Source organism: Nesoenas mayeri (assembly GCF_963082525.1).
Source record: "Nesoenas mayeri genome assembly, chromosome: 22".
Lineage (NCBI taxonomy): Eukaryota > Metazoa > Chordata > Aves > Columbiformes > Columbidae > Nesoenas > Nesoenas mayeri.
The window spans coordinates 3,907,490-3,925,681 of record NC_137572.1 but is presented as its reverse complement, the minus strand read 5'-3'; the positions used below and the strand labels follow the sequence as shown (position 1 = coordinate 3,925,681).

At 49.7% G+C, this 18,192-nt stretch overlaps 1 protein-coding gene across 2 annotated transcripts in view; it reads left to right on the top strand.

Annotated features, from left to right (window-relative positions):
- The window catches only part of LOC308048760 (protein CEPU-1), a gene marked incomplete at both ends in the record, with an annotated part of 282,261 nt that overhangs the window by 225,385 nt on the left and 38,684 nt on the right, over nucleotides 1-18,192 (top strand). For both annotated transcript variants that reach the window (XM_080358061.1, XM_080358060.1), the window contains one exon: nucleotides 16,950-17,182. In XM_080358061.1, the coding sequence (XP_080214187.1) occupies nucleotides 16,950-17,182 (233 nt within the window). The remainder of the gene's footprint in view (nucleotides 1-16,949; nucleotides 17,183-18,192) is intronic.

Sequence of the window (18,192 nt, the reverse complement as noted above, 5' to 3'; positions counted from 1 at the left end):
CAGCCTCTCCAGGTACTAATTTTTCTATGGGCCGCCAGATAATGGCTCCAGTGCACAATAGCTCAGAGTCCCCTAATCAGGATACAGAGCTGTAATTGGGTTGAAGGGATTTGAAATCATTAAAGCCGCATTCAAGGGGAATAAAAAAAGGAACCCCCACCTTTTTCTTCCTCCCCCCACCACCCTCCAAGACATAGTGACTGTGTTTAATGAGCGGCTCCCGGCGTATCACTTATGATATTCTGGTAATTGCATCGGCAGCGGAGCAGCCCGAGAGGAGGTTACTGAGCATCCACAAGTGTGAAAGTCTCAGATCCTGACATTTTAGTCATTTTTCTGGCCTTTCCCCCACCCCTGCATCGTGAGTCCGGCTCAACGTGTCTCCAGGTCCCAGTTCATGCTGGATCTGGACATCCTTGGCGTGGCAGTTTGTTCCTCTTGAGTGCAGAAGTGTTGTCAAGGGGTTTGTCCCCATTTTATGGCTGGTTCCAGGTCCACACTGGTGTTTTGGTGCCATCCCATTGGTGAATTTGGTGAGAACTGGTAAAATGAAGTGGTTCTGCAGCGAGCGACAGGTCGGGAGCTGAGCAAAGGTCTCTCATGCTGGGCAGAACAAGATTATTTGCTTTCTTTTTCCTCCTTCCATTTGTTCATCCGCCAAAACCATATTATTGACTCGCGGCTACTAGAAAAGCAACGGCTTTTGTGTTTTTTAAGCAGTACAGCCATTGAATTAACACCGTTATCTGGCGTACTACAACTTCAGGTATTAATTTCTCCTAAGCCGCGGGGTACCTTGCTGCACCCTCGACTCCTCTGGAAGGATCATGGGGAAGGTGACGTCAAGAGACTCACCGACGGTGGGGAAAATATGATGTCCAGGTTTAATTGGCAATGATTGTTTTGTCTCCCGTACAAAAGCAGCAAATCCCCAGAAGCTGGTCAGGAGCACAGCTGTTTATGGTGAACAGAAGCTGCTGCTTATCTCCTTGTAGCAACCTGTCTCCAGGAGATCACGGCTTAATTAACTCGCGTGTTATCGAGAGCGAAATTGTACAGACATTGTTTAAAAAAAAAATTAAAAAATAAAAAATAAGAAGAGATAAGGTGGGAAAGGAGGAGGTGACCTGGGAGCCAAGCGGAGTGAACTCTAGAGAGAGCAAAGGCACGTGGCTGCTGGGTGAATTTGCACAGGATGGATGAGCCGGAGTGCTCAGTGTGTGTAGAGCGAGAGCCGAGTCCTTCCCAAAGGTGCTTGGTGCCGAGCAAAGCTGAGTCCTGCCTCTTAGACCCAAAGCTGGGTTTAAAGTCTGGGTCAAACAGCTTTAACCCTGGCTTTAGCAAGCTTTCCGTCCCAAGAGCGAGGGCAGTTTGCTGTGCAGGTGCCTGCTCTTTGTCCCAAGTGCTTCACCCCAAAACTGGCCTTGCACTCTGGGGCAGGCAGGAGAGGAGCTTAGCCTTAAGCCTGGCTTAAGGCTGTTTGCACACAGCAGAGGATGCCCGTGCAGTCCAGCCAGGAGCATCCCTGGGGAGCAAAGCCTGGTGCCGCGGCTATGCTGTACAGATGTGATGTGCAGATGTTCCCAGGGGTGTCGGGAGAGACAATACTGAAGAAAATTGCAAAGTGGCATTTTGGCAGGGGTGCGGAGTCACTTAGGGGGCATGCGGAGGGAAATTTGACAACCTTTCCCATTCACCGCTCCGAGTGCTCCACAGATCAAAGCCGGGGAGACAATAATGCATTTGGAACTAAGAACATTAATTTGTATCCAGAGCATTTTAATAAATAATTTTTAAAAAATCAAGCTAAGCCCTGTCAGCTCAAGCCAATTCCATTTAATATCCAGCCCTTCGACTGACAGATTTTTAACACCATAATTAGCATGTGTGGCTCTTAAAAGCCTTCGCCGGTAGCTCAGACCTCCTTTGCATTACAGCATCCTCTCTCCCCTCCTCCCGGCCCCCTTTTTTCAATATTGTTATTCCATTTGTAGTTGTTTATTGTGCCTGCTGAGACAGATTAAAGCCAGGAAGGAGCCTGAGAGTTGTTCTTGGGGCGGCGCGGAGCTAAACACGGCGGAGCCGACAGATGCGAAACCCAGAGCCTTGCTCTTACAACCATGTGTCTGTAGAGTGGAGGTGGTTTCTGAAGCGTTTCATTGCTGCTTCATTGGGATGTTTTTATTCAATTTGGGGTTTTTTCTTATGGGTTGTGGGTTTTTTTGGGTTTGTTTTGTGGTGGCGTTTGGTTTGTTTTTTGGGGGGGAAGGTGAAGAGGGAGGAGCGCGAAGGGTTTATTTTTGCTTATTGAAAGGCGATGTTCTTGTATAACCACACACAACTGAGAGCTGGGGCTTAGAAGGAAAATAAGAGAGGTTATGAAATACTCGGTTCATATTGTAAGGTTTTGCAGCGCCGAGAAATATCCCCGCGTGTTATTGCGTAGAACAAAGCTTTGCGTCCTCCATCCGAGGATGAAAGCAGGTCCAGCAGAAGGCAAATGCAGCACAGTCTTCTTATTTTCTCTTCTAAGTCTTTAAGTGGGATGTAAATTGTATATACTGCTGGCGTGCTCAGATCTGAGCCTCCTTCCTTGAGCAAAAAATTGCCGGTGAGCGGCGACGACGTTTGCCAGTTCCCATTTGTGCGCCTGATCTGATAGGCAGAAGGAGCACGATTTTGTTTTCCTAAGCCACCCGAGTGTGAGCGAGGGGGAACCAGACCTTATCCAGAGAAAACAGAGACGCCAAATGCTTTCTTGGAGTGATTTTGTTCCACTTCACTGTTGGCTAAGGCTGGGCCCAGAGCAAAATCCCAGCTCTGAGAGCAAGCCTGAAAGCTGAACCCGCTCCCAGCTTGCGGCTGCTGCTTATCTCGGCCGCGATAGGAATCAAACCTGGAGACGTGCGTCTCTCCTGTCACAGCCCCTGACCTTTGGAGCGTAATTGCAGAGGTGTAAGTCTCGGGGGCACCCGTCCATCTCAAAAATCTGCGAGCATTTCTGTGCTGGAAGAATAACGCTTAATGCTTCGCAGCGAGCGCTGCATAACTAACCATCTTGCCAAGTACCTGCGAGCTAGGCAGGCGTTATCCTTTCCGTTTTGCCAGAGGATGAAAATCCATCAAGGTGCCTGGCTTTCACAGAATCACAGAATCGACTGGGTTGGAAAAGACCTCAGAGATCATCGAGTCCAACCCTCGGTCCAACTCTAGTCTGTTTACTAGATCACGGCACTAAGTGCCATGTCCAACCTCACTTTAAAAACCTCCAGGGACGGCGAGTCCAGCACCTCCCTGGGCAGCCATTCCAATGCCTGACCACTCTCTCTGTAAAGAATTTCTTCCTAATATCCAGCCTAAATTTCCCCTGGCAGAGTTGAAGCCCATGGCCCCTTGTCCTATTGCTGATGCCTGGGAGAAGAGCCCAATCCCCACCTGGCTATAACTGCCTTTCAGATAGTCAGGTCACTTTCAGGTCACCTCTAAGCCTCCTCTTCTCCAGACTAAACAACCCCAGCTCTCTCAGCCGCTCCCCATAGGTCTTATGTTCAAGTCCCTTCACCAGTCGTGTTTCAAGCAAAGCCACACCAAGCCCTCTCTTGCCATTCGAGACACGCTTGTGCAGACCTGCATGATGTGCGTGGGGATGGTGTTGAGGATTCAGGATGCTCAGATGTGAGGACCACATGGTCGGGGATGCTCAGGCTCCCAAAAACCCTGTTAGGCGCCCAGTCCTTCCAGGTACAGGTGCATTAAAGCACCGGCTTCTCGCCGCTCCTAAGCACAGCGGAGACAACCCCGGCTGCAAAGACCTGCAGCCCATCACTTCTGCAATGCAAATTTGCAGAAAACCAGAGCAAAACACTTGCTCCCACTCATTATTCCTACCTCGATGGCAGATGCTTTGCAGGGGGACGCTGCCTGGCCACGGTCACCCACCCCAACGTACCGCAGCATCCCTGCCAGCTGATGGCTTTGACAGGATGATGGGTTTTGGCATCTTCCCTTCGCCAGCTCGGAGCTGGCTCCACAGGGGCTTGCAATAAAGTTTAGGGCTTGTGCTTGGCTTATCATTGGCACTTTTTGCTTCTTCTCACTGCTCCGGCGGTATTTCTTGTCTCTGGCTCATGGCTGGTTTGCAGCTGCAGCATGTAACCTTCACCCTGATGGGGATAATTATCCCATGAGCCCCAGAAGTTGGTGGAGAGTTAAAGCCGCGCCGCAATTTGCTTGCAGAGCCAGGCTGAAATCCTGCCCTCCTCTCTCTGCTCGTCATGCTGAAAGGTTGCGTTTAGTTGCCGGGTTTGGTGCTTGCTTTGCAGGAGGCAGCTGCGGTTCCTCATAGGCCTTTGTTTTCAGATTGCGTTTTCGGAGATAAATACTAAAACCCACCCAGGAACGATGGGTGAGCTCGGCTTTGTAAAGCCTGGCTTCTCTTTCTTTCTGGATTCCCTGCAAAATGTCAAGCGCTCTTTCCCTGTGTCCTAAGTGCACCCACTTGCCCAGATTCCTGGTATTTTGGGGAGTAAATCCATTTATTCCCTTAGGCTGAGAAAAGGCTGGATGCCTGTTTCTCACTGTTGGCTCAGTGCTGGTCTGGAGCCCTTGGAAAACTGGACTCTTAGAGGAGTTATCTGCAATTGCAGATTGCCAAAACATGGTGATTTTTGACGCCGTAACCCAACAACTAGTTGTGAAAGTTGAGCAGGACAAGGCAAGTTCAGGCTGCTTTGTAATGTCAAGGTGAGCAAGGTGATGGCATTTAGGCTGGAGATATCCGGGACTCGGGATCTGGGATTAGTGTCAGCTCTCATGTGGCAAGCTAAATTAGGAATGCAGAGCCTGTCTCTGTTTATGATACGGGGTTGTTAGGCGCTTCAGGTACTGTCATTCTTATTTAAGGATATATTTAAGGATTAACAGTAAGAAGTCCAGCATTAGTGGGAGAGAAATGAATGTTAGCGAGCTTAGGCTTGGAGGGCTTATTTTTGATCATCATCATGTGAGCTGCTTTAAGAGAGATGAGCTCCAAGATGAGGGGGGGAGATTCTTGTATTTTTGAAGGAAAAGAAAACCTTTTGCAAGTTTAAATAGAGATCAGAACTTAGCAACAATGACAGCTGCATGAGTAAAGCCGCGTAACTCCCCGGAGCCGGTGCCTTTGCCAGGCTGAGGATCTGGCTCACAACATCCAGCCTATTTTTAGCCTCTTTTGCTTCTTTTTTTCTTCTTGCAGAATATGCACAATCAAACAATGTCCACAGATTTCTTTGTTCTTTGAAATCATTCAGTGATTTTAATTGGCAACCTTTCTGTTTCGCCTTGATCGCAGTTGACTTGCAAGTAGGTTACATTTATTTTGTGCTGTCTCGGAGAAGTTCTCCTAGTGCTGCTCCTTTCTTCTGAGTTCGGGCATGAAGGTTTTCTTGCTGCCAAACCTTTTCTTACACGTAAACTCCACGTTTCGCTTTGATATCTGCTGCCCACAAGCCCTGGCACCGGTGAAAAGCTGTTGAAGATTCACAGCTCTTCACATCCCAGGATTAGAAAGGCTCCTCTTAGAAACAGGAGCAGAAACGTGGTATTTTTGTGCGATGATGTTAGTTGGTTCTGATGGCTGAGGGGCAGAAACGGGGATGTCTCACCCTCCTTTCACCTCTGGTTTAAGGAGTAGCTTAACATGTGCATCCTGCTCTCTTGCCTTTGAAGTCTTCACAATTCTTTGTCTGTTTGAATTTATTTTTTTCTTTAGTATTATTTTAAACTATTGGAATGATCAGGTCTGGCTTGTCCTTCGGGGTGAGTTTGGGTGTGTTGTGGGGTGTGTTTCAGCCCCTCTTTTGCAAAACCCTTGCTGGTTGCTGGACTGGGGACCCCGCGACTGTGATCCAGCACTCCTGGGGTGGCAGAGAACAGGGTGACAGGGGACAGGAGCCAAAAAGGTGACAAATTCTGTGTTAAGAGCCGGCGCCAGAGCTCACAACCAACCGGGTGGATGTGGCCGCTGCTCAGCCAAGCTGGACAACTACTCTCTATTACTTCTGTGCCTCCTGAAGCTGAAACAATTGCTATTATCCCACATCATATTGCATGACCTACATTTTTACTTGAAAGCCTCCAGCTAATAATTAGTTTGAATTTTGATGCATAAATAAACACATTCATATTCTAGTTTTTCAAACGGGAAGAGAGCAAGTCCCTCGATAGATGAAATCCCTGCTGGTCTCTACTTTTCCTCTTTTACCTCCAACTTTCGGGCTGGGCAGGGAGGAAGGAGCAGTGAAGGAGGAAGGTTTGGATGTAATGAGACCACTGGGCATTTTCCCTGGAAAACTGCAGGAGCCTCAGTGCTCGGGAGGTTCGGGCCATCTGGATAAAGAGGGTCGAGCTCCGCGTTGGCAGCGATGATGCGGAGCAGCTTGGTCTGGCCGGAGGAGCCGCGGGAGCAGCAGATCGGTGCACAAAACCCCGAGCAGAAGGCAAAACAAGAGAAAATAATTACAGAAAACCCAAACCCTACTCTTCTGCTTGGTCAAAAATCCCCTTTCATACCTACGTGTAGAGTTTGGCACGGCGTGGGCACTTGTCATTCCGCACCGAGCTGATGACGTGCGTAAGACAATCTCTTTGCCTTTGTTATTGCCTTTATGGCCAAAAAACCCAAATATCTAGGCAAACCTAATAGGGATGAGACCAATGGAGTTCTGTGGAAATCGGTGTGAAATCCTATAGAACAGGGTGGACAGTGAGGCATCCTTGGTGGGATTCCACAGGCGAGTTTCCTTTCTCCGGTGGCTTGGGTAGCGCTCGCCCATAAGGTGTTATCCCAAGTAATACCACTTCAGGTGCTATTTTTATTCAGGAAAATGTCAAATCCTTTCTCGGGACTTAGTGACTTGTTGTCTTGGTAATTTCTTGCAGAAACCAGGTCTATAAAAATCCCCTGTTTTCTTGGCACTGGGCTTTTCTTGTCTATTTTGGATGTAAATAATTTTTAGAATTGGAAAATAAGTAAGTGAGAGCCACTTTAATAAGACACGAGCGGTGTAGTTTTTCCCCCAGAATGGATATTGTGGAGCTCTTCAAGGCACAGATCTAAGTGGGGATGTAGCCATGTATACTTACATTTATGATACTGACCCAGTGTCCTTTGAATAAGAGTCTTTTTATGCTGAGATCATATCTGGCCTCATTCTTTCCTCATGTGCTGTTTCCTAATGTGAAGCCCAGCTCTGGGAGCTGGAAATCCAGATGTTCATTTTGAAATGAGGGTGGTGATGGGGGGGGGAACTTAAAACCTACACTGCTTTTTAATTTTTCCTTGAATTTTCCAGCGAAGTGGACAGCTTTAGCAACAAATAATCACTTTGGGAATAGCTCATTTCCAAACCTGAGCCATTGCAAGTGGTTTGCAAATGAAAAGGTGGGTGGATCTACCTTGTTCTGGTGGGTTTGGCAGCTCCAGGACATCGTGGTGGTGGCTTTTGGTGGTGATGGAGAGGAAGAACAGAGCCGTGACATCTTCTTGGTGTTGACATCAGCGTCTGTGTGTTGGGTCTCCACGCAAGGTGCAAGAGCAGCAGGTGCTCTGCGGAAAGGCAGGACCCATTTTGGGGTGTGTTTTTGCCATAATCCAATCTTCCAGGTTCTAATTAATTTTCAGCAGGGTGCAGGACCCGTACTGGTCCTTCCTGGGAGAGAAAAGGTGATGAGCAGCATCTCTCCGATCTCAACAAGATCCCCAGAGTCCAAAAGGAGCAAAGCTCGGGCACGAAAGCCAGAGCCGCCCTAATAAAACATTTACCGAGGTTTGGAGACCTCTTTGCTCTGACACGGTGCATACATATTAAATGATCAAAGTTTCCATGCCTCGGGAAGAGCCGGCTGCTAATCTAATGCGACCCTTGGGCTTTGCTCACCATCGACTCTACAGGAAAGCAAACGGCGGCTCTGTTTTCTGATTTTAAAGTATTTCCGAGCTACGCTGGGTGGTGGGTCACAGTTTGGGAGGCGTTAGGACCTGGCCTCTGAAAGGCTTTGACATGGAAGGGCTTGGAAAGGCACATTAGGGGTTGAGGATGGGTCGGTCTCCATCTCGCAAGCCCAACTGTCCCATCATCTGCTTTTGCAGAGCAAACGCTTCACCTCCAGATTCTCACCATTCCACTTCATTGCAGCATCTTTTCTGCTTCTCGAGCATCTCCTGTGTCTTTCATGTAATTCCTTAACTAGTTTCCATTTTCCGGCGGTCTCTTTTCTTTTAAGGTACTTGAATCTGTTTGATCAGCAACAAATTTCTCTTTCTGTTCCTCTGATAAAGAATCAAATCTGGGTACTTTTTGAAGGCTTCCTCCCCACCTCCCTTTCTCTTTCACCTTCTGCACTCGGTGGAGAATCAGCTCTTTTCGAGGAAAACAGAATAATTAAAAATCAGAGTTCAAAGTATGACATCTCTTATAAAGGGAAAGAAAAATCTCCTCTTGTCTTTATGGCTGTTTGTTGGAAAGCTTGTGCTTCTGAGCTGCTCATCCAAATGCCTTTTGCCCAATGTGTCTCTGCTGGTCGCCAGCGCTCGGTGGGTGGTACGAAGAGGGAGATGGTTTGCAGATGATGGAGGGTGGGTTTGCACCTAAAGTCTTTGGGGCTGGTTGTCTCCCCGTGAATCTCTCCCGTGCTCTGTCTACCTCTGGATTAATTACAGTACAATGCAATATACCTTTCTGTGGCATCTGCACAAGTGTCTCGGGGCCCTTCGCAATCTGAAAAAAATCTAATTAAGGTGCAGATTCCAACACAAATGCTTATCGCCGGGATGCGTACGGCGAGACGGCTCAACCAGGAGCTGAATCCGCATTCTGCTGGCGTTATTAATTACTCCAAGCTTGGTGTCCGGGACAGCAATCGATACCGTGGGCTTGACTAGATAAGAAGCTTTAAGTGAGCGTGTGGGAGAAGATAACCATCAGCTAGAAACCTGGTGGAGGCTATTCTTGGCCTGGGAGGAGGAGGAGTCGCTTTGCAGAGACGTGTGCAATAGCAGCACATGTTTACCAGCCACTTTGACGCTGGAAGGTTATTTACTCGATGGTGAAAGGCGTCAGCAATATTACATTTTGGCCTGGGGTAGCTCCTGTCTTGGGGGCGCAGGCTGGCGATGGGCGCAGCATCGTTCCGCAAAACTTACTTGGCTTATTTTAGTTGGTCTCACAAGTGGTACCAGCTGTTGGGAACGCTGGGAAGGGAGGGAGGGAGCAGCACAAGTGCGCCGAAAAGCGTAAATAACCGGGGGAAAAGGGAAAGGGAATGTGAAGTGGCCCTTTAAATATGAGCCTCCAGAGCCCGGAGCCCAACTAGCGTTCCCTCAAGTATTCAAATGAGATTGCAGCATCAGATTGGTATGCATTAGGCTGGTCTCAATGAAAATTAACATGTAATTGCTTCAAATGAAGTAAGTGAGGAGGTAATCTGTTCTTAAATTGGATTCGCAGGATTTTGTGGTACCATAATGCAGCTGTGAAATGAAATATATTTTAAGGATGATGTCCTCAAGGGGAGAGGGGAGGGAAGGGGGGGTCTGTGCTGGGAAGGGTCCTTTCCCTCCCTCCTTTGCTTGTTTTCAGTCTCATTAGTGCCATTTTATAAATGGAGAGAGGGTATTGGTGCATGGCTGGAGAAGGTCCCGTTGCTTTTGGCTCTGTTGTGTTTCCATCCTTGACGTCCCTTCTGTCCATCCTCGCCCCTTACTTGGTTCCCAACATCCCTTGTGTCACCAGCATCCCCTCCAGCACCTTCTCTCATAGACACATCCCATCCCGTCATGATGGGAGGTCACGAGACAAGGTTGTTCACGTTATGGTCATGTGGCAAATGACCTTCTGGTGATGATCTGGCTGTGTGGTGGGTTTGGAGTGTCTGTAAGAAGGTTCTTGCTGGAGAGATTGTTTCTATGAGGAGATAGATGTCTGAGCAATAGGCACAGGTTAGTTTCTTGTCTTGGTCTTTGTGACCTTGCTTCTTCTGCCGAAAGGGAAGGTCCTCTCCCCATCACCTGGTGGCATTGCAACGCTTGGGGACTCATCCTGCTCCTCCCATGCAGGCTTGTATTGCCTGGACCACCTCTCAGTCTTTATTTTAAGGGTTTTCTCATCGTCCTCTTTCTGTCCATCTGCCAGCAGGAGCGATATGAGCTGGGGTGTTGCGGTGAAGTTGCAATTAGGAGCGTGAGCGAGAACAGGTGTAGGGAAGTGATGCGATAACCTGCGTTTATTCTCAGTATGTAGATAGCGTGTAGCAGAATAGATTTGCTACAGGTAAACCTGGTTGGGCAGCTACAGGCAGTACCAGTGTGAATTCCCCCCATCTCCCCATTGCAGCCATGTTGGGCTACTGGAGAGCTCTGCCAGCGTTCTAAAAACCCGATACCCCATCTCCTGCTCTTCCCTGGGTTCATTTCCCTGTGTTGTCCCCATCCCTGTTTGCAGCACTTCTTGCTCCCTTGTGCCCTTTATTCCTCCTGTCCTGCTCCCTCTTGACCCACAGCATCATTTAGCATCCCGCTCCTGCTCCCTCCCCTCCGCAGTCCTGGCAGAGAGCCCTCACCCCTTGCCGCTTCGTTTTGTGCCTCAACTTCTGAGGAAAAGCCACTTTAGTGATAATTTCCCACTTGTAATAAGTTAAGTGCATCGCTTCCTCGCGAATACATTTTCAGTGCAGTCAAGCCCAGCGGTCCCTTGCCTGTGTGCGGAGTTAAACGCGCTCCTTTGCAGGCCGTCGGGGTAGATGGCATCGCTTTATTCCTGGGCCATTAGTGTCAATTGTGCAAAGCAGAACTGAGATTTATTTGGGATGGGGGGCACAGCTCGTGTTTGAGCTGGGATTCAGCCTGGAGGAACATCCACACTGGGCTGGAGGAGGAGTGGGGGATGCTGAGAAGGATGGAGAGTTGGGGTGTCTTGAATGGCTCAATCTGGGGGCTTGCAGGTGGCAAAGGAGCATTTTATTAGAGAACAGGTTATAGCAGGGAGAGATCTCAGAATGGACAACCCTTTAGGAGGCAGCTCTGGAAGAGCGCTGGGCAAGGGGTGACTTTCACCCAGGGCTGTTTCCCTGCTGGCATCCAGGAGCCCCCAGAGCCATTTTTGGGGTGAAAAAGGAGAAAACCAGGAGGAACACAGCATCCCTCGAGCTCCGCGCAGCGTCCCGGCGGGGTGGCATTTCATTAGTAAACTGGCCACATCCCCGCACAGCTGTTGACGGGCAGTTGGGTGCCGGCGTCACCCCCTTTTTCCCGGGGACATTAGCGCTTTTGGAGGGCGCCCAAGCAGATGGGCCAGCAGCAACATGCCACGGGGTGGGAACCCACGTTGGGGACGTGTTCCCTCACCGTGCGGCCTGGGAGCCACTGCCCTCATTGGTGTTTTGTGGCACGCTCCGAGATGCCGGGCTGGTAGATGCTATAGATGTGCAGAGAGCCCCCGTTGTTAGCAGAGACAATAGGAGGATAAATAGAAAGGCTGGATGAGGCGAGCAGGGGACTTGGAAAGGTGCTGGCGTGCTGCTGCATTGCAGAGAGAGAGAGACTTTTCCAGACAAGCTGTCCCTGCAGCATCGCAACCTGCCTGCTTTGCACCAGTCCTGGCTGTCAGGGGTGCTGATGGGGGATTTCCCAGGACCACAGGGGTGTTGGGCACTTGTAGAGATGCTCGTTCATCTCCTGACTCCCCCGTACCTGCTTTGCGCGAGGTCGGCAAGCTGCAAAGTGGGAGCTCTGGCTCTTTTTGCAGCCCTTCCTTCCTCCCCAGGCCGGTTTCTGTGGTATTTGCCAATAAGCTCATCTAAGGCATCATACTGGGAGTTGTTTGCAGCTCTGCAAATCCCGGGCAATGAACCAAGGTGGATATTTTCGAGCCCGGGATATTATTATTAATGTAATTAGTGCGAATCATTTGCATGTATAAACTTTCAATTGCAGAGATCAGGTGCTTTACAAACATGTGTTATCTCACCCTTCCCAGCAAGGAGGTGCCAGAATCTTTAAAGCCTTGCAGAGGGCAGAAATGAAGGGCAGGGATTTGCAGGGTTTTGCTGCAGCTTGCAGCGTGAAGCCATTGGGAAAGGCAGGACCTCCCAATCCAGAGCCCCAACTCCTCCTGCAAGAACTGAGATGAAACTCCGAGCAGGGAAGAGAAGCCGGGGGGCAAGAAGCACAAAAGAATTTCTATTTTCCACTTCTGAGCGCTGCTTTTGACCAGCTCAGCATGATTTTTGAAGAGGCTCCGGGGCAGCAGCTGATCTAAGGGCACCTCCTCGCCCCCGCAGCCTTTGGAGATGCTCCGGCTGCTGCTGCGGGGGGACAGGAGATAGATTCCAGCCCCAGCGGGGTCCCCCCTTTGCTGCCCGACCCCGCTGCCGAGTTAATCATTGGGTTGGCTCCTACCTGGGCAGGCAGCAGGTTCCCCATGCAGGGAAGCGGCTTTTTGCCCCCGTGCTGTGAAAAAGCCCTCGGGGCCACGTCTTTGGTGGTGTCACATCAGTGGGAGCTCAAGGGTGCCCTTCGGCTTATTTTAGAGCTGAGAGTTAGGACGATCGGGATGGAGCGGAGGGGGAAGCGCGACGTTCGCCACACGTGTGTCACATGCACACAAAACCTGGGAAAAAAGCTTTTTCTGTCGTTTTAGCATGTAGGGTAGCGCTGCGTGTCAGTGCGGATGCGAGCATACGGCGCCGCAGCGAGCGTACGCAGTCTATATGTGCGCGGAAAGCGAGCAGATGCTGTAAATCCTGCCGAAGAAGGGCTGGACTGGTGGAAATTGCTGGTGCGTGAATTAACCCAATACAGCAAAGGAGAGGGAAACCAGGCTGGGCTGTAGCAGTGAAGGTTTTGGCTTAATATTTTTTAGTAAAAAGCCTTCCAGACCGCTTTTTCTATGATAACAATGGCATCATGGGCAACACATGCCCCCAGGAGCAGGGGAAAATCCAACCCTGCGTGTCCCTTTGCTCAGGAATTAACAGCCAAACTCCTGTTGCATGAACTTCATAGGAAAGTCTATGAGAGTGATGGGACTGTGCCTGAACGGGATTGAGTTGTTCACAGCCCAGCCTTTAATTAATCCTAATAAATAACAATAAAACGCGATAATCACAGAAATAAATCTGAGCTGCACAGCTCCAGCCTCCGGCGAGGGTCTGGTTTGGTTGATCATTTATAGCCTGGCTGATGGTGCGGAGGCTGGAAGGTGCTGCCTGGGATGGGAGATGCTGAGGACAAAACAGGGGTTTTCTAGGGTAAGATGCGGTAAAAATTAGGTGGTAGTAGAAGAAGTGAGCCTGGGGATGCTCAGCTTGGTCACAGCCCCAATTTGGGCCACCAAATTTGCTGGGTTGAGCCAAGCGTAGCCCTGTCCCCACCTCCCCGTGATGGAGCTTGTGCCCTGATAATTGCAACGAAAGCGACAGTCAGGTTGATAATTTCACAGAGCTCTTTTCAGTTCTAATTAACATTATTCATTTCTTGTGTGTCCTGCTGCGTTGAGGCAATCTGTGCTCTCCAGCCCAGCCCTCTGCAACACCGGTGATCTGCATAAGAGGCAACAAAAAAAAAAAGAAGTGTTGCGTGCCAATTACTACACTTCAATAATTAAAAACCTCCTTCCCCCCTGCTGCCGGGCCACCTCCTCTCCTGTCATGTTTTGTGTGCAAACTCGTGAAAGCAAAGAGAGAATTTTGGGAAGGAATGTCATTGCTGGCGTGTGCCTTCTGTGTTCACGCCAAAAATTCAGGAAGGTACCAGACGCTCGGCTTTGAGACCCTTGCTGCTTATTTATTCCTGAGATTTGATTGCGGGGGCTGCGGTTTGGTCGTGCCCAGGGAGAGCGGGACAAGGGCACGAGCAGGCAGGTTGGGATGAGTATGGAAGATGTAAAGATGCACGCAGGCGGCTTTTGCCTTTGGTTGGTGTATCAGCTATTCAAATGCCCAAACTGCAGTGCTCGTGGTGGTGTTGAGGTGCCCCCAGCAGGGAGCGGAGGGTCTGGTGCAGCGTGAGGAGCTGCATCTCTCTGCAAACAGCACTGCCCACCCTGGGATGGTGCAGCAGTGGTGAGCGAGCAGCTCTTCCACCTCCGGGAGCAGAAACCCCAAGGCTTGGGGCTCAGATGCAGACAGGCAGGGAGCAGCAGCATCCCCTCCTCACGCTGACAAGCAGCCGTTTTTCATCTCCCTGGATGAGCAGGACTTGCTTTCCGAGTAGGAACATAACAAGGATTAAGGATCTTGAGTGAGAAAATTACCTCATCTGCGCTTCGTTATTTTTTACATTGTCTTTTTGGAGGCAAAGCGCTGTTTTCCATCACCTTGGGGACCTGTCTCTCCCCTCCCTCCCTGGCACATCGCAATGAAAGATGGTGGGGGCATCTCGGGGGGTAAGAAGGACGATGCTGAAGGCTCAGGGGTGGCTTTGCTCTCCACCTGTGTTCAGAGCCTGGTTTCCTGACCGAAGCCAAAGTTTTTCCACTGGGCTGCTTGCGTGGGGGAAAGCAGAACATCCCATCCCCGCGCCGGGCTGCTGGAGGAGGGAACGGGAGCAGATGGAGGGGCTGGAAAAGCCGTGGCCACCAGGACCCCGACCGGTGCTTGTGTGAGGGTTTAACACAGGGGAGATGGAAGGAGCTCGGGTAGGAGCATGACCTGCCATCCCCTAAATAGCACATCGTATCCAAAAGGCAAAGAGCGTCTTTCCCGGGAGCTGTTTTTGCACTTTATTACATATATATATATATATATATATATATATATATATATATATAAAAGCTTGGGAGCTTATAGAGGTAGGGAAGAAAATAAAATAACAACTTGAAGCTTTCCGATCCCAGGAACAGAGAAGCGTGTCTATGCGATAAGAAGAGATTGTGACCGGGTGCTGTGAAGGGCGAAAGCACTTATTTCACTGTTGCCTCATGCGTTACCTGAACCCCGCTGCTTTTCAAAAGCACTTAAATGCCCATGTGATAGATGGAATGCTTGGATTACACACTGTCTGGCTCCATTATTATCCAGGGATCTCCAAGCTGATGCATTTCACAAAAAAAAAACCTGGCATGGAAGAGAGAGGAAATCTATATTTTTGGTTCAGCCTGCTTATAGGTCCTTAGCAATAATCTCCGTGGAAGGGGCCAGTCCAGGAAATTCAAGCCATATCTGGGTTTTCTTTGCCCCATCGTTTTTGGTAATACGGTTTTGGAGGGTGGACACCCCCTGTGTTTGTGCAGACGTGCTGCTCGCTGCAACCGCAGGAGCATATTTCATGGCATTGCGCCAAATATCCACCTGCAATTTCAGTTGAGCTCCAGAGTACAATATCCCAAACCTATCCTTTGGGAAGGAATCTCAAGTTTTGTTCAACTTGAAGCAACTAAACTCTCGGTTTTAGCTCAAGTTGTAATGCAGCTGAGAGCAAGAGCCGGGTTCTTGGTGTTCAGCCCAGACTGAATCTATTGCTTTTTTTAATGTAGATAATAAAAGTGTGCTCACATTTAATTTATTATTATCGTAATATCATTACGGAACAGCAGTAAAATTGTTTAATTTATCGGATGTTTTTCACACCAGAGAGGGAGGATGGTGCGGTAACTTGGGTGCTTGCCTAGCAAATCACAGCACCCATCTTGCCTTAGACAAGTCACCCCATGGGGATCCACCATCCCTAACCTCCAAATGCTGTGTTTTGAGGCTGAGTGGGTTATCAAGGCTTTTTCTCTAATCCCTGTGGCCAAAGAGATACCTCCAAAAAGATTCTAGATGAGACAAGACAGCTTGTCCCCAGATGGGTGCCTGTGTCTTTGCTGGCATCAGTAGTGGACACAGTGGATAAGTCTGCATCCCACAGATACATCCATCCTTGGCGTTAACTCCCCTGCCACCACAGTCTGGCACGTGTAGCCCATTAAACCCCTTGCATTCATTGATGTTACCGTGCGAGACCTCCCAGAGGCTGCCCTGCTCTTTTTTTAGCTGCTTCCAAAGTTAATTTGCATCCCAGCCACTGCACAAGTAATGGAGTAGATTGGGGAGAATATGAACGGTGGATCTGAGGCCGTGAATGCTTTTATTGCAGGGACATTATCCTCCATCACCGGCATCCAGCAAAGTGCAGCCAAGTCCTAACAGCTCTGTAATCCTTTGGTGGGAGCAAGACTGACCCCTGCTAATGCCGACAGGAAAATTATCCCCTTCAGGAGCAAAGTCTTTTCTAGTTTTGCGCCGTGCTGTCTTCTGGGGAGGGCTCAGTTCCCTAATGAGGCTGGAAATAGAAGATCTCTGCCTCCCAAATGTCACTTGATGGGTGAAATGCTTGGCTGGGATGAGTGAGGGAGAAGCAACAATGCAGATGACGGGTAGGGAAGGAAGAGCTGACAGAAGGGACAAATGGTCGGAAGCTCAAGGTTTCTCTTTAGGGGTGTGTTAGAGCCGGCTTTCTCCCGAGATCAACTTTCCTCGCTCCCTTGTGAAGCAGAGTGAGCTGCTTTCCCAGCTTTGCGTTTCTTTGTCTGACTGCAGGGTTATGAAGGTGTATGGAGAGAATGACAAGCGATGGGTTTGGGCAAGAGGCAGCAACCTCCATCCCCCCAAAAAATTGTGGTTTGGACTCAGGATGGTGATCTTTGCTCGGCTCTGATTGTCTCTGATTTTGCAAAGGATGAATGGGAGGGGTGAAACGTCCTTTGGTGGCTGGTGCTGGGTGGCTCTGACCTCTCTACGTCTGAACTCACAGTGAAGCTCTGGGGCAAATCCCTGGAGCCAGCAGTTTAGATGGATGTCGGTGCCCTGAGCACTGAAAGCACTTGGTCTCTGAAACCGGCAGCAAAGCTAAAACCAGTGCCAAGAGGAGCAGGAGGGGCTGGGGAAGGGAGGACACTGTTCTGATGGGTCACCTCTCTGCTTCTCCCCAGGTGCTCCGTGGATAACCGAGTCACCCGGGTGGCCTGGCTGAACCGCAGCAGCATCCTCTATGCCGGCAATGACAAGTGGTGCTTGGACCCTCGGGTGGTGCTCTTGGCCAACACCAAGACCCAGTACAGCATCCAGATCCAAGACGTGGATGTGTATGATGAAGGCCCCTACACCTGCTCCGTGCAGACAGACAATCACCCCAAGACATCGCGTGTCCATCTCATCGTGCAAGGTAAGAAGGAAGGGGATTTGTGGAGGGGTTGGGCGTGGGGCTTTGATTTCTGTTCATGCCTTTTGCTAAGGTGTCTTCTTCTCCCATTGTTCCTATGTTGAGCTGTGTATATGTTAGACAACTTGGTGCAAATGTAGAGGGTTATCAACAGGCTTGGAGAGTCCAAATGAAGTTGGGCAGCGCCCAGACATTTGCAGTCGCATTTATCCAGATTTCCTGGAGTAGTCACGGGGCTCTGAATCAGGCAGCTCCACCTCTCGAAGTAGTCACTGGCAAACCCACGTCGCTGTTTGTTGTTGTTGTTGCTCCTGTATTTTGATGGGATTATTTTGTTTTCCATGCTGGAGGCAATGCTTGAAGTAAAACTTGTGTTGGATAGAAAAGAGAGAGCTGGCAGATTTGTGTACTTTGCGGGGGTGTGTGTATGCCTAGCAACAATATGTGTTTGTGTGTTGAAACTCTGTCCCCCTGCGAGGAGGAAGAGGAGGAGGGAGGCTGGCATGGGGCGGTGGAGTGGGTGCATAGTTTTCAGTAAGATCTCAAGAGCTCCTGGGCTTTCAAGAGGGGATGTACAAGCATGACCAGATGTATATCCATCTGCTTGACCACCACAAGCGTGACCAGATGTGATGGTGGAGCAGATGGACGTCCACGCAAGATAACTCCTGTGTCCTTGCTGTGGGACGCGATGGGGACGTGTGCTGGGCAAGGGGGAGCCTGCGTGGTGGGACATAGGGGACCCACCGTGCTCTAAGGGAGGCAGCCTCGGGGAAGATTAATGGAAGATTTCTAATCCCTTCCTAGCAACCTTTTTTCCTCCTTCTCCTGTGATTTGGCCAGGAGCCCTCTTAGCATGACACACCAGCTCGAGTATTGGAATCTCGTCTCGGGCTAATTTTCGAATGCTGATGGGTGTATTGATTTGGAAACAAGCTGGGTTAAAAAGGCATTGGTCTTGTACACAGAGTCGGGTTGAGCTAATCCGCCGTCGATATGCCAGGCCTGAGCGT